Here is a 16,522-nt window from a genome sequence, read left to right as displayed (position 1 = left end):
TGTGACAAAAAGCCAAACCAGGATTCTGAGCTCTGACAGACTCCTCCCAGATATGGGGGGAATAAAAACTGGTCAGGAAATGAATCAGATCAGTTTTTCCTTCAGCTAGTAATTCAGCACATTCAACCTTAATGCAGTTCTAGCAATGTCCTCACTTGAAAGTTAGGGACCTTTATGTTCTCCCCCTGCTTCCATGCATCACTATTTTTAGCACTTATTAACAATCTTTTAATTCCTGAAGAGCAATACAGCAGGCAGATGGCATTGGCCAGAGTGCAAAATCAGGGAGAATCAGACCCTTCCTTTACAGAAAGGTGCTGCAAGATCCAGCTGTTTCAGTACAATATTAACTAATTCCTGTAACATATCTATATCAAGGCCTGAGGTGTGCTTTGGCATGCCTGCAAGCTTTCATGAACACAAACAGCTCCTAAATATTGGCAACACGTGCCGGGGCAGCTGTAGTTTGTGGTCAGCTGTGCTCTGCTCGGGTCAGTCCTGCAAGGGCCATGCCAGTTAATAAGCTTTCAGGTCACTCTCTGTGCCTCTCCCTGGGGAAGCATTCATCTGAGACTGAGTGACAACAATGAGCTGGACTTTGTCCCTCTGGTAGTTTTATTTCTGTGTTTAATCAGTGTTTCTTTAATCTCAGACATGACTGTTTTATGGAAGTGAAAACATCAGTGTTTAGCATGATTTGGGACTTTTTATATTAGTGCATTTATGTCCTCCACAGTGATGTTGTAATGCCCCAAGATAAGTGATCTCTTAACTTGGGTAGTCTCTGCTCCAGGAAAATATTTTCCTCAAAGGGAAGCATCAGGATGACTGGTGAAAGGATCCCAGGTGCAGTAATAGTGACCAAGGCAGAGTATTAATTATTTAACCTCTTTAAACCAGCTGAGCTCATCATTTCCCCCAGGCCTTGCTTTAATACCATTTTTATAACCCACAGAACAAAGGTTATAAATAAAACAGCCTTGGAGCACAAGCTAATATTCCACATTTGGACCAGGTAAATTACATTCAGCAGTGTACTGGACTGCACATTTTGTGTTGGTGCCTCTCAGCAATGGCACTGATACAAACATGCAAAGCAGCAGGGCAGGTACAAACATCCCTGTGGCAACATTTTCCAAGAAAAGGGGCGAGAGGGGGAGTGGGAGATGACTACTTAGATATACTTTATACCACTTTTCTACTTGAGCCAGCAGACAATACCACAACCCACACAGAAAAAATGTCACTGTATTTGGAACTGAAATTCAAATTATTTCAGCTAATAGTGTATGCTCTTAGCTGCATCTATACCCATCTGGCTATAATCACAGCAGCCTTCTGCCATACAGGGGCAGCTTGTTTCAGTCACGGTAGATATGAGCACAGAAATTGCGGCTGTGGGCAGGCTCCAATGCAGGATTAATTACTGCCTCTCCCTCAGTAGCAGCAGAGAGGTTCTCACAGCAGTCCTCCTATGTATGTAGAGGGAAGGTCCTATTAAGCATAGCAAGTTTTATTCCTGTGAATTTCACTGTTGTAATTCTTGACTTTATCACTCCAAGCAACTCCCTCGCTCAGTGCTCAGGTCTGGAGCCAATAGTCCCTCCAGAGCATCGCCATGGCCCACTCCTGCCCCCTCAGCCAGAGGGACCCACACAAACCACAGGTGACATGGAAGGAGGGAGGGAGGGGCGGGACGTGGCACGTCTGTCACTGCTTCTCCAGATGACAGCATGCATCCCTTTCCTCTTCACACACTGCCAGAACCTGGCTTGGAGTCATGGTGCTGAACAAATGGCACCTGCTGGTTTTGCCAGCTCCCAGCAGGACTCCTTCCCCCTCAACACACAAATATCCACAAGGAAAAGCAGCCTCATTTGTCACTACTGCAGTCTTCCTTTTCAAAGAATCTCAGATTTCCTTATCTTTGCTCTCCTACCTTTTAGACGACCTCGTGGCATGGTGGACTCCCTGGGCCTCTCCCACTTCTTCCCATGGCGAGTTCCACCTCAGCCTGGGCTGTGGTGACACAGGAAGGACAAGCAGCTCCGTGAGGGACGTGGCTGACCCAGCACATGGGACCTGTCCTACTGCACCTACCAGAGGCAGTGGGGCACAGCCAGAGGTGGTGACGAGCCCCAGCCATAGGTGACAAGGCAGGAATCCCTCCAGCAGGCCAGGGCCCATCAGAGGCAGGGCTGAGGGCAGAGCCTCGGCGGGCTCATGGCTGCACAGGGCCTCAGCGGGCTCATGGCTGTGCTGGGCTGAGGGCAGAGCCTTGGCGGGCTCATGGCTGTTCAGGGCTGAGGGCAGAGCCTCGGCGGGCTCATGGCTGTTCAGGGCTGAGGGCAGAGCCTCGGCGGGCTCATGGCTGTGCTGGGCTGAGGGCAGAGCCTCGGCGGGCTCATGGCTGCACAGGGCCTCAGCGGGCTCATGGCTGCGCTGGGCTGAGGGCAGGGCTCAGCGGGCTCATGGCTGCACAGGGCCTCAGCAGGCTCATGGCTGCGCTGGGCTGAGGGCAGGGCTCAGCGGGCTCATGGCTGCACAGGGCCTCAGCGGGCTCATGGCTGCGCTGGGCTGAGGGCAGGGCTCAGCGGGCTCATGGCTGCACAGGGCCTCAGCAGGCTCATGGCTGCGCTGGGCTGAGGGCAGCTGCAGGCCGGCCCTGCTGCAGCAGTGCCAGCAGAGGTGCCCACAGTCTCAGGGGCTGACAGGGACACCACCGTGACAGATACAAACAGTCCTGGGCCTCGGCCATCAGGACAGGTGGCCCAAGGTGCCTGGCAGGGACAGGCAGGGCTGGTGATCCCCCTGAGGCCCCATCACGCTTCAGGGCCTTAAAATGGCAGAAAATGCATCAGTGTATTCATTATGTATCTCAGGATTTTCTCCCATCATCCAGGTCTAATTAAAGTTCACACTGGTGGCATGGCAAGACACAGCTAGGTATGTATGTGACAATATCACCAAAAATAGGAGAGATGGGACTTGTCCTGGTAGACAGGACAGAGTAAACCTGGGGTTGTGGGAAAAAGTAGCAGCAAAAGTTCTGGCAAAGTTGTCCCTTTATTCAAAAACCCACATCAGGAAGAAATGCTAGTCATCCATTTTGGACCAATCTGTGATTTTCAAATGCATCTTTATTGGTAAGTTGATTAAGCTCTAGTCTGAACTTTATTTTACAAGAACCTGCAGCTAACCAACACAAAAAAAATTACCATCATTACCTTGTACAATACTAGCACAAAAACAGAAATGCCACAATTCAGTTGAAAGAACTGTGAAATAACTAAATTAAATCATAAACTCTACATGTAACAAACAGTTGTGATTAGTCCCACATGTCATAAAACCCCAGCAGCGGGAGGGGAGGACTGAACACAAAGCCAAGCACCCCAGATGCCAACTCTTTCTCCCCTGAGTGTGCATAACCACGTGCTTGGCATGAACAAGTGGGACGGCAGCAGAGAGATGCACACCATCTGCCTGTGTCTTCTCTTTTATCCTAGAAAGCCTCCTGGGTCTGTTCTCTGCTTCAGAATATTCAGAGCTTCCCAAAACAAGAGATTGATACAGATCTGCACCGAAAGGATGTGAAGAGAGCCTGGTAGTTCAAGGAGAGTGAGTCTAAAAGAGAGGACTGAGCAGTGCAGGCAGAAACTGAAGTTATCTACGTTGGCAGTAGGTCCAACTCATACTAACACATTTATTCCATATGAACACAGGATGGAACGGCAAACCTGAAGTTCAGGACGTAATACTGGGGATACTGCGCCACCCACTTCATCCTTTGTTCCCTCATTTTGTCTGCCCATTCTGACCACTCCGTCTGCATCCTTTGTGGTTCCTCCTTTCTCTCCCATTCTTCTTGTACTTCCCACCCCACACAGGCAGTAACCCTCCTGCCCCACCACGCTGCCGTCCCTGACCTTCAAGAGTTTTGCCAGTAACTCCCACTTGACACTCCCATGAGCTCTCCTGCCTCATGCACCTCCATGTAACAACAGTCAGAGAAGGCTGAAACCTGATTTCCTGTTCCCCACACTCAGAGGAGCACTCATCTTGATTTCTCATTCCTGAGGAACATAGGAACGGTGATCTAACTTTACAGATAAGTAAACTGAGCAAACACCTTCAACTTAATCTGGAATTTGCCTGTATTCTTCATCCTTCTCTTTTCTTCCCTCTTGGTCCCTCTCTTTAAATGTAGGAATGTTTACAGTAATTCAGGCCCAGTTCTCTGATTGTTAGATAAGACCCCAGAATTTTCCTGAAAGTCAGCTCACTCTCCAAGACCCATTCCTTCATCACAGTTATGGCAGTAATGGGAAAATCTGCTGTTCGTGCCACTGGGAAGAAACTGCTTTGGCATGACAGCATAAGGCTTGCACAGGACAGCACCCATCTGGCACCCTTCTAAGAACAACACTGGCTTAAAATAAAATAATTTAAGAAAAAAAACCTACAGAAAATCTATTCCCTTTTCCCTTCAAGTCTAAAAGAACCTCTCCTGTGGCAGAGAGAGGCACTGTTACCCAATCACAAAAAGCCAGCAAAACACATGTGGCAGTGACTGATTTCCTACTCTTGTGCATGTGGTGCAAGGTCTGTACAGGGATGAGACATGGAAGGGAAGGATAAATCCACAGGAATTCTGCCATCTTCAAATCTGCAGAAGACTGGTACAAGGACAACACTGATAGATAATTTTCTGTGTTCACCAAAAACAAGACCACTAGTAATTAGTTGCCTTAATGCACAGCAAGGGTGACTAAAGTTAGGTATCAGGAAAAGCAATCTCACTTGTAGGCTAGCTAGGAACTGAACAGACAATCTCAGCAGCCTCCAGGATCTTCTGCAGTGAAGTTCAGTTAGAACAAGTGATGAGCAGCCACGGTGAACATGTTTGGGATACTCAGTCTTGTCTCAGAGCTGGTGAGGGCTCCTGAGGTCCTTTCTAGCCCTGTGCTTATGAGTTATCAGTTGACTACACTGAAAAGAACAAAAGGGTCATTTTTCTGTCCAGCAGTTGCAACTAAAGCAACATGAGAAAAAAAAACAACTGAAGAATCTTTTCTTCCTTTACCCAACCTTCATGTCTCACAGCTGAGGAGTTCCCAGCCCTCAGAGTAAGCCCTTCTAATACTGATGGACAGAGCTACTACCCCTTCTAATACTGATGGAAATGATGGGAAACACAATAACCTTGGAACAATTCACAGGTAGCAGCTGAGTGAGGACTGTCAGCACAGGACAGCCTTGTGTGGGCAGAGTGACGGGCTTCACAGCTCACTGAATGGGAGCCATGGACAAGACAGGACAAGGTCAGTGTACAATACATAGCATGCCTTCTTCATCAAATGAAAGGGTTACATGAAAATGGCCATCCTGCCCAGTCACTCTCCTGGAGCTTCACTACACTGGCCTGTCTAGCAGCCTCCAGCACTAACTACTTCCAGCTGTGGCAAGAGAAGAATTGTGAACAGTGGAGTTTCCCCAACCCCCAGTGCGGAACCTCTCATTAATCTTCAAGTTCACCCAGTCCCCCTACCCTGACTCCCCTCAATTTAAAAAATAATGGTTATAATTAATGCGTGGAAGCTGATGACATTGTGCATGTGGTTCATTTCCAGTTCTCTTTTTCTCTTCTCATGCATCCTCCTCCTGTCTCTCCAGCAACCCCCTCCCCGCCAATCCATTCCATCAGTCCATCCAGCCTGCATGCCTGGGGGGCTGCTGCTCACTTGCCATAGACGCTCTCATCGCTGTAGGCCACATAGAGAAAATAGTCCTCCTCGTGGTTATCCTGCCAGGGACAAAGGGACAAAGTGAGGAGCCAGAGCTAGAAACCCAGAGATCATTGTAATATGAGCAGGTAATTTCTCTTTCACTGGTCCTTTGCGTTTACGTTGAAGGCTTCGCTTCCCAAGACCAAAGAGAACTCTGGCCACAGCTCTGCTACTGCATACAGGCAGGACACGTTTCTGTACGCAGGGAATCGACTTAAAGAGCCACAGCCAGGCTGTGTGGCAAGCATGGAACAGAAACAGCTCTGACTGTTCACCAGTATCTCAGTAGTGGTATGGTCTTAAGATCGAGAGAGAGACTTGGACAGATTTAACAAGTCAAAAATCACCTCTAGATGGTATTTGTAATTGTTCAGAACACTTTGACAAGTGGCTGTATTTCTAAGTCCTGTTTTACATAAGGACAGTAGGGCTGTTAAGCAATTACACTGACACAAAAATTCTGCAGGGTGCCAGCAACAGAGACCTGACCTCAGCTCTGGACGGCCAGATGCTTTCCTTCGACATGTTCAGATTTGGAAAGCACCCTGCCTGTGTTATCTTTTATTATCTTCATCAGTACACAGACTGATGAAATTGTCAAAAAGCGACAGGCTCACAGCACCCCTCCAGAGCTCTTTTATTAAAACACCCAGCAGAAGGAGAAATCAAGGAGAAATCAATCTAGGCTGCAAACCACCCATGATATAATGGCTACAAAACTGAGAAATACGGGCATCCAATATGCCTTTAAGGTTGATCAAATAACATTGCAGAGTAGAAATAGTGGGCAGCAGTGCTCACAGCATCCTACACAATCCTCACTTACACAGTAAAAGTGACAAAAAAGTAATTCTAGACCAGGAATAAGTGTTCCTTAAGAAAGTATTTATAGGCAGATGGATGCCCAGTGATACTGCCCCTTTTACTTACTTCTATGGCTAAAAGGAAATCTCTTTTTTATACACAGAAAAACCTATGTTCTCCACCCTCCCCAGCCCAAATCCTCCCTCTGAAAAGGAAGTAGTTTATTTCAATACTTTGTTAAAATGGTAGGACCAATATATCACTGCTGGGGTAACTACTTGCCACAACCCTTTCAACTAGCAAACAACTAGTTGAATTGATAAGGCTCCCCAGGCTCCTAAGTGGGGGATGGAACTCCCCTGAGGCGATGGATACAGCTCAGGGCGAGAGGGTCCCTGTGTTCAGGCATCTGTGACCAGATTAAAACCACTGCCACTTCTGGACATTGCTCTTGACAACAAAAGGCAAGAGAAAAGGACCAGGCTTACCTCATAGAGCTGGCCCATGGTAGCACTGGTGGGAGGGATGGTGTTATTGACGAAGAAGAACAAAGCATCTTCTGGCCTCAGGTGGATCCGCTTTCGGATTAAGAAGTAGAATTGACCAACTGAAGAGGAACAAAGAATGCCTTAGATGCAGAAGGAATGTTGGAGGAGTTTTTTTTGTCGTTGCTGTTTATTTTTGTATTTTAACCCTAACCATGGATGTTTTCTTTTGGTGGTAGAAGTCACATGCTGTATGTGAAAAGTCGGGGAAAATGAACAATGCTGAGGAAAAAAGCAATAGAAGAAAGCAGTAACTTCCTGACTGCAACCACATGAGCAGCCAATCCACTCAGAGCTGGCAGTTTCTAGGTACACACCTCATGCCATGTCCCCACACTCCACCTAATATGGTATGAAATGCTCTACTGAGGGGATTGGTGGGAAGATGTTTAACTAGCTTAACCTTTAAATCCTACAGATCAAAGACAACTTAGAGAATTTAGCCTTGGTGTAAATGGTTATACCATTCCTGAAAAAAGAAGATCTTTATTATTTACTTGAACTATGTTGCACAAGAAAGTTTTTCACAGTCCATTAAATTCTGCAAGAAAAATAAATGCTGTTCCTTTAACTCATTCATGTTCTTAAATAAAAACAGATGTAATCACACTCAAGATCACCATGACCATTCAGAAAAAGAACTTTGCAGCTATGACTACAGCCACAGGGGTGGAAAAGGATTGCAAGAACTTGTCTCTTTCTGCAACAAGAGTACAGCCTCTGGCAACTCTGCAGCTAGGTCATCATTGACTGGTGATGATGACACTGCTCATGATACACAATTTAGTCACTGTTGTCGTGGTTAGAACCCAGCTGTGACAGGCTAGCTAAGCCAGTGAGATACCTCAAAAGATCTCAGGGAATTCTGCATGTTGTAATCCAGGCTACAAGGTATAAATATAACAACGACAGAAGATAAATGAGATGTTGAACCTGTCTGGATATTTTCCTTGTGCTGATCACAGAGTAAAAAGCACTTCTGAGTCCCTCTCACAGAAAATCGGGAAGAAAGGAGGTGGATGTTGTTACCTGTGAGGTCGGAAGGCACAAGATACTTTCTTTTGTCTAAGTCAGGTACTCTGGCTTTGGGTGCTTTTTCCACAATTACCTGGGAAGAAGAGAGAGAGAGAGAGACAAAGCAAGAAACAGATGATGAGTATCATAAACCAAAATGGTCCAAAAAGCACCAATGGATAAAGATATTACCCTCTGATGGTGCTACCAGGTCTTTAGGTATTCAATCTGTAACAAATACACAACATTAAAGAACATACAAGTGAGATGACGTAAAGAAAAAGAACAGAAGACAAAATCACTCCAAATAGCTGTGCTGGGAGCCCAGGGCTGCATCAGTAAGCATGGTGAGTGAAAAAAGCAGTCCAGAACAGACATAAAAATAAACCATAATGGCTGAGAAAAAAAAAATTAAATTAGGACACCTTGATGTTCCCAATTCAGGTTAATTTTGTGTGAAGAAGCTGTCAGGAGGCTAATACACGAACACAAGTAAGTTAAACTGTTTCCAGGTTACAGTTCCAAGCTGCCTTGCACAAAATCAGCCCTACTCCCAGTAGTCCCACATCCTAATTTCTACTTTCACCAATACCAAGTGCTCTAGAATAAAGCAAAGAATTAAAGAGAAAATACAGCTCATTGGAGATATTTTCTTTAAATCTCCAGTTCTTCAGGAGTTATTATCTACTCTGAAATTCATATCCTTTAAGTTTATTATCCGTATTTCACATAGCTATGGACATTTCCTTAATCATATAAACATACAATAATTAAAACCAGCCTACCGTCTGGGCAACTGGACCCACAGGTATCTCTGACACAAAATACTAATTTCCTTATATTCTAACACAGAAAAATACAAAGCTCAGCAGCTTTAAGGTCAAACAGACCAAGAGGTCTTCTGCTAAAAGATAATTTGTGTTAGTAGAGCTAGGCAAAATATTTACCTCAGAAGCAGGAAGTATTCAAAAGTGATCTGATCTCCTTTTCCATTGAAACCTTTGGAACTACTGTGTTTGGGCAAAAAAAAAAAAAACAAAACTGCAGGCTTTTTTTGTGATATGTTATTTTTGAACTGGTAAACATACATCATGTTTCAATCTATGTGGCTTGCTGTTCTGCAGAAGCCATTCTGACCACCTAAACTAAATCTAAAGCTGGATCGTCTGAACTTCTTAGACTTTTTAATTTCCTTAGACCTCAATAATTGTAAATACTCCACCTGAGACACCGTAGGACTAATTTCTAAAGGTTCCATACTCCCATAACTCTTTGGCAACCCAAATCAGCAAATACAGCTCTTGTGTAAGAGAAAAGGTTGAACTGCTGTGGACTAAGCCTTCTTTAGAAGCAAAATGATGTTGCCCCACCAGAGAGACAGCACACCAGAACAAAATGTTATCATGAGCTTGGTGTATTTAGCCTGGACATGGTGCTATGCTAACGTGAATCCTTTTAGAGTCTAGTGAGGCTCTGCAAAACATCTCACACCACCTAGGACATTTTCCCTGTGCTCCATTTGAATGTGGCCAACACAGCCAAGCCCCCTGAAAATTCCAGGTTTGATTTTAAAATAGAAACATGGCTGCCTCAGCTACTTCAAGATTTTCAAGTACCTAAGTCAATACAAGGCACTCAAGCTCCTTCAGGCAGTTTGAGGTAGGACACGCATTTCTGTACAAGATGGAGCTGGTAAATGCTGTGAGGGAAGGACAGTACCACAATCTCACTGAACAGGTGCAGGCCGAACAGCAGCAGCACTTTTCACATTTTTTTACCAGCACAGCCAAACAAGGCAATATCTAACACAATAAATTGCAGTGGAGAGAAACCTTTAGTTCTTGCCTCCAATTTAAAAAACTACTCACAAGCCAAACTACTTGCTGTGACTACCCTAACCTGGGTGGGGGAAGGAGGGGGATTGTAGATCGGTCATTAGATAATCAAGGAAAAGAAGTCACACATATGAGAACGAGGTGTGCGTTGGGGCTTCTAAGCCCCTAGGAAAGATTTAAGAAATATTTAAATCAAATCACCACCGATTTAAGAGATCTTAAGAGACATCTCCCTCCTGCAAAGACACAGGGAAAGAATGGAGATGCTCTGCTAATCTGACTGGCAACTGTAGCCAGTCTGCTGGACAACGCAGGTTATCTCTTCTGAAGCACTAAACCCTTCACATACATAAAAATACCTACAAGGAAAATCCTAAGGCTAGAATACAGACTATCTACGTTTGCGTTGTTGAGTGGTGACTGTGATAATGCAGGGCAGTAAAATCTCATCCAAATGCTGAGATGTATCATGGCACTGCAGAGCAGGCAGCCCAAAGGATTAAATCCTCAAGGATCCTGCTGTCAGGAAGGGCAGGCAGAAGTGATGTGAAGAACAGAGTGCTGCATTCATCTCTTTGTATGCAGCTCTGACAAGAGGCTATCCTTCATAATCCACATCTGGGCCCTGCTGTGCATCATTTCCAACTATCCTCACCTCCAGCATACCTTGTTATTCTGGTCCTGGTTTTCTTTACAAAGTTCTGCTGATGCCCGCCCCCGTCTTGACTTCCTTTACCTCCTGCAGACTGGGCCCCATCCTGGGCTCCCCACAGGCTTCTTCCTGACACATTTGTCATGGCCTGCTGTGCAATCTGCCACTTTAATCCTCAATTTGCACCTTGTCTCACGCCAGACCTACAGAGCCCTCATTATAAATACCCAACCCCACACATTTCAATGTACACACCGGCAGCATGCTCCATCCATGCTATGCCAGGCCTCCCAAAACCAGAGAGAACAAAAGCACCCAAATACTGACTTCCAAATACTTTTTCAAGTCCATTTGAGAGTCACTTCCAAGATAAAAAATGCTGTCAGCCTGCAGGGAAAAGATGGGGTGTAACTGTTCCCCTTTGTCATTAGTTTTACAAGAGATCCCAGTTTTTTTGAATGCAGTACACTTGTGCAGTAAATCTAGGGCAGACCTCTCCAGCGGGGATGGAAACAAATACTTGAAAAATGTTTATTAAGAAAGGAAAAAAAAAAAAAAAAAAACCACTCTACACTTAATTAGATTTGTCATTTCTTTTTTTATATAACTACTTGGAATTATTAAGCCAGAAGTTTCCCACAGGCACTCCAAAGGGGCCTAAGAATGAGGAAGCAAAATTCAGCTAGATGACCTTGCATTCCAAATGACATTTTCTCCACAGGATGATTAAACAGGAGGGCAAAAGGATTGAGAAGTATCTTTTTCGTTTTTTGGTCTGTATATATGTATATCCTCTTCTGTATGCGAAGGAAAAGAGCAAGGCTATACTGAAAAGCCAAGCTGAAGCAAAATAAAAATAACAGGGACGTATGAGATGACCCGGATGCGGACCGTGTTTAGCATGAAGAGTTAACCCACTCACGGATCTCCATTTTCACAGAAACAAGGGTGAGCTCCTTCTCCACTCACCCCCACGCATGCCAGAAAAAGATCAGCAGCGTTCCCACCGTGGAGTTACTGCGGAACCCGGGGAAAAAGGTGTATTCCACCCCTCACCCACCCACCCACCCACCCCCACTGCAGCCCTTCCCGCAACAAAAATAGCCCCAGCTTTGCACTAAGGAGAAAAGCAGCCGGGGATTTGAATCAGATCAGCGAGATCACGATCATCTGTACTAAACTCATTTCTTTCGCCTTCAGAACAAGGCGAGCAGCAGCCGACGGTCGGCACGGAAAACAAAGGCGGCCGAGCCCGGGCCCGCAGCCTTGGCCGCCGTGGCAGCGCGCACTCACGGGGACTCTGTCGGGGTATTTCTTCCGAATCTTCTCCCCTTCTTTTTTCCTGTACTCGAACGGGTGGTCTTCCTTGTACTGGAACTTCATGGCGCCGGGCTGTCCCTCCGCTCGCGGCTGCTCCTGCGGCTGCTGCTGCGGCTGCTGCTGCTGCGGCTGCCCCCGCCCCGGCCGGCGCTGCGCAGAGAGCTCCGCCCGGCCCCGCCGCCCGGCGCCGCCCGCCCAGCCGGGGCCGCGGCCGCGTCACGGGAGCCGCCCCGCCGCGCCGCCGCCGTGACGTCACGGGCGGGCCCGCGCCTGCCGCCCACACGGCCGTGTGACGTCACGCGGAGGTGCCCCCCCCGCGCTGCCCAGCCGTGACGTCACGGGGGGGGGTGCTCCGCGCTGCCCGGGACTGGGAGAGGTGGAGGGACGGGGAGGGGAGCGTCGCTTTCCAGCTCGGCGCGTTCTGTTCGCGCGTTGATTTATTGCCCGGCAATATGTAAACAAACAAAGAGTTAAAAACTTTTTGTTTGTTTGTTTTGTTTATAGGCGGCAAAACGCCGCCCGCCCTCCGCAGCACGACTCAGGGGTTGTAAACACGGCAGCCGTACTGAGGCAGCCCATCCACCCGCCCTCCGTTGCCCAGCGCCCCGGCTCGGGGTTCCCCGGGTGAGGCCCGAATGCCCCCGCTTGTCCGAATGAATGTGCCCCGTGCTCTTTGTGGCCGCGAGATGTAAGAACAGCAACAACAACAACAATTGTTTGTTTTCAGGCCGCCCCCGTGGCTGTCGGATCTGGATCGTTGCCTCGTTTGCAGCATCTGGGTGGCAGAAATCGTGCCGTGTGATGGATGTGTCACGCCAGGTGCGTGTTGCAGACAGCAGGCAGCCAAAGGGAACCGTCCGCAAACAAGCCAAAGCGGCGAGCCGATTTCGGCCCGGTTACTCAACTGACACATGATATCTGGGGGTTTTTTCCCCTTAGGAGTAGATGGACTCACAGTTATTCACTGGTCAGCAGAAGAACAGGTATTAATGAATGGCTCAGCATGCTCAAATCAGGACAAAAATCAATTGCTGCTACCATAGGGACAATGAATTGGATTGGATTGAATTATTTTTTCTTTGCATATTTTACCCAGAGGAAGCAGAATTTTGCTGAGGCTGTTCTTTCATCTGTGCAGGTGTTTTAGTTGTAGCAGAATATGAGTGGAACATCCAGATGCATAAGGTGATTCTCCATGGTCGCATCAAGGGCAGAGGTAAAAAGACCCAGATTTCCTAATTCAACCCTGTGTCTTGACTGAGGATGAACAGGGGTAGGAAAAGGTGTGTTGGGGTGTGACTTCTCTCACCCGAATCATGGCACTTACTTTTGGATGGCCGAAGTGTGTCTGCAAAAACTCTGGCAGGTCCTTTACTTTCTAAGCTTTTATTACTGGTACTTTTTAAATACTAAATACTTTTATTTAGTATGGGCTCGTGTGACCTCCTGCTAGAATGTCACTAGCCAGCGTGTCCCAGCCTTCCTAGCTTGTGTGCATGAAGTTTGTACGGGAAGCACCATCAACACTTTCTGTCTGTCCTAGGACATCTAAATGTTCTCCCAATAGTTGCCACACAGTGTCAGAGGAGCTCAGAAGGGTGAGTCAGAAGGACGGCATTATTTTTTGCAGTCCCAGAGCAAATAGCTTGGATTGAAGGAACCCCAGGGTTTAGAGCCACAGAAAATTCTGGTTTCATGGCATTAAACCTCTGTGTAAAGCCTGTGTTTGGCCTCCTTGCTTCCTAACTGCCGGCAGCAGCTGCTGAAGTGTACTGAAGGTCTGTAGTGATGCCTCTTCATCAAGTACAAAAGAGAGGAAATTTTCTAGCCTGTTTCTAGCCACCAACATATTCTGGCAATTTAAACAGATTGATCTCAAACTCCTCTTATCCTGCGAATTGCTGTTTTTATCCCCAGGACTGCTCACAAGGCAGGTAAGGCCTGGTTTTAATTTCTTGTGACAAATCAGAGAGAAGTGCCAGTTTTTTTCCTCTGTTTTGATGCAAAGACATGCCCCGTGAGCAGATTGCTAGGTGATTTCTCCTCAGCAAATCCCCTGACTGAACTCTTTCCCTGCCCTGATGGTGCAGCCCTGGATGTACAGCCCCAAAACTCGCTCCTCCTGCTTCCCCACTTTGTCAGGCACTGAATTCCCGGCTCTCTTCTTCAGCTTCAATAATAACAATAACGTCACTGGCAAAACAGGCAGGAAGATGATACATGCAGAAACAGTGACAAACATGTAAACATCTGACTTAGGGCTGTTAAAATGTCAGCCCATGGGCATGTGACAGACCCCACGTTCTGGATTCGTTTGCCAGAGGGAGGAACTGGAAATGGCGTTGGCTAATTTTTCTATCCTGGACCGCCAGCACAAAGTGGTCCTTTACAGACTGCCAAAACAATATATTTTTTCTTAATCTAGAGTGTCAGAACAGCTCTGAGCACGTACTGTACTGCTGTGTCTGCAGGTCATGTGGGTACATTCCACAAGAGATTTCCCAAGTGTTGCCAATGCTGCAGCCATAGGAGCAGGAGACAAAAATATTTGCACAGAATCTGGGGGCAGAGTTTGCAGCCTGTGCCATACTATACAGTCCTCCTGCTTATAACTCTGGACTCCCTCGGATATTTCTTTCATTATTACCTCCCCTTCGGTAATTTATGCCTCTACAGACCTTTTTTTGTTTGTTTGTTTTTAATTTTAATTTTATTTTATTTTAATCTTTAGTGTGGATTCTGCATATCAAAGTCTCTTTTGTCAGAAAATAATTGTGCTTTGTGGTCTGGATGGGGATTAAACCACAGATGGCATACCTGAAGGCACTTGTGATTCTGGTCTGTTTGCTGCCATCCATGGCACCGTCCTTGCCTGGTCCTAATGTCCTAATGTCCCTTGTGACTGGTCACCAGTTTCTCTTGGCACTGGATCTGTACTACCTTCAGAGCCAGCTTGGGCACATTGGTCTTGGATGAGGGCACAGGGTTAGTCACTCCCAGTAAACAATGTCTAATTGTCTAAATGTTTTCCTTTCCTCTAGGAAAGCACCCTGTATTGTCCATGCTGGGCTGTTGTCTCGCTGCTCTTTCTTACCGTACCTTTTGTATGGCCCGGCTTCAGCTGAAGTTGCTCAAAGGCATATAAATGATGTCATGAGGAGATTAAGGGGCAGAATCACAATTGCTGCGTGATCAAAAGCAGCAGTAAAGAACAACACCCCCGACTTGCAGAGCAGAGTTTGCGATCCCTTTGTTCCAGCCCCTGGTTGGGAGTGGCCTCTTGGGGAGGGGCACCACTGTTCTTGTGAAAACAAAGGAGCAACAACAACGCTGGGGCCAGTGGGATGTTTCTGGAAACCGTGTTTTAGGGGAGCCTAAGGGTGGCACTGTTACCAAACGAGTTCATCTTTCTTTTAAAAGGAGCCTGTGCAGCGGTGTGGGGAGGGAAATTGCTTTAAGGAGATTTAATCTGTGAAATGGATAACGGATGACAGGCAAACTATGGGTGATGCTCATTTATTACAAAAACAAATTGCAGATTTAGGGACTGACGTGCTTCAGTGCTCTTACACCAGAGAGAGAAATTTGTTGTTGAGACCCAGACACAAAGAATGTAGAATTTATAAACTACAAAGACACTTACAGAAACTGGAAATGAAGGCGAAACTAACAAAGACAATAACTGAGATTGTCTCTATCTGGAAAAAGGAAATAAATAATAAAAAGACTAAAAATGTGGATTTATTAGCACTAGAAGCAATAAATAAATAACAATAGGTGATAATTAATGAAGAGAACTACGTAGCTTGTAAGCCAATGAACGCTAATTTCTTTTTTTGCTCAAATGTATAAATAGTTAGAGGTTTTGATAACTGGCATGTTCGGTGGAGCTATCCTCATGTATCCTAACACTGAATAAAGTAATGTTGACTTTCCACGCTAACAAACTGGTTGAAGAGTTTATTTCCCAGCTTTTGGTGGCAGTTTCTGGTACCTAGATGGGACAAAGAGGTGCCAACTCAGTGGACCAGAGGAATTGTCAGCACTCCAGTGGACCCCAAAATATTTTCAGGGAGATCTTCCCATTTCCTTCTCTGGAGAGTGGACCTCTTTGCCCTTTCTGGGAAAAAGAATACAGCATTACTTAAGGTACCTTATTTGAAGGTATTTTTCCTGCCTATAAATTGCATTAATAGAAAGTTTGGAGTGTGAGGTTCAGAGGTTTTTCAAACTGGCTTGGGTTTTGGGAAAGGTTGTCCAAAGTTGTCAAAGATTGTAAGAGGTTATAGAAAGCTTGTAAAAAATTTTAAGGGTGTTAAAAGTTTTGGGTTTTTGGTTTTTTTTTTCCTAAGATGGTAAATGGTAAATATGGGAGTGGAGTTACCTTCATAGCTCCCAGGAGAAGGGATCCCAAAGGGTTCCCCTTTGGGTTGAGTCCTAAGGAACAGGAAAAGTTTGGGGGTTTGGGAGGGGTGACCCCCTGACATGAAAACAACTTGTTGAGTATTGTAATCATTGGTGGCCGATACATAAACTTAATGGTTGTGAAAAGTGACCAGTTAA

General features: G+C 46.1%; 1 protein-coding gene across 1 annotated transcript; it reads right to left on the bottom strand.

Annotated features, from left to right (window-relative positions):
- Positions 1-3,122: 3,122 nt before the first annotated feature.
- Positions 3,123-12,111, bottom strand: GABARAPL1 (GABA type A receptor associated protein like 1). The gene is made up of 5 exons (XM_040061353.2): positions 11,933-12,111; positions 8,168-8,246; positions 7,082-7,200; positions 5,745-5,806; positions 3,123-4,992 (listed from the first exon to the last, which is right to left on the bottom strand). Exons 1-5 carry the CDS (start codon positions 12,020-12,022, stop codon positions 4,980-4,982), a joined length of 363 nt encoding a protein of 120 aa, XP_039917287.1. The 5' UTR covers positions 12,023-12,111; the 3' UTR covers positions 3,123-4,979.
- Between the last annotated feature and the right edge of the window lie 4,411 nt (positions 12,112-16,522).

This window comes from Hirundo rustica, chromosome 4 (genome assembly GCF_015227805.2).
Source record: "Hirundo rustica isolate bHirRus1 chromosome 4, bHirRus1.pri.v3, whole genome shotgun sequence".
Lineage (NCBI taxonomy): Eukaryota > Metazoa > Chordata > Aves > Passeriformes > Hirundinidae > Hirundo > Hirundo rustica.
Note: the sequence above shows the minus strand (reverse complement) of the source record. Positions and strands in the feature narration are given on the sequence as shown.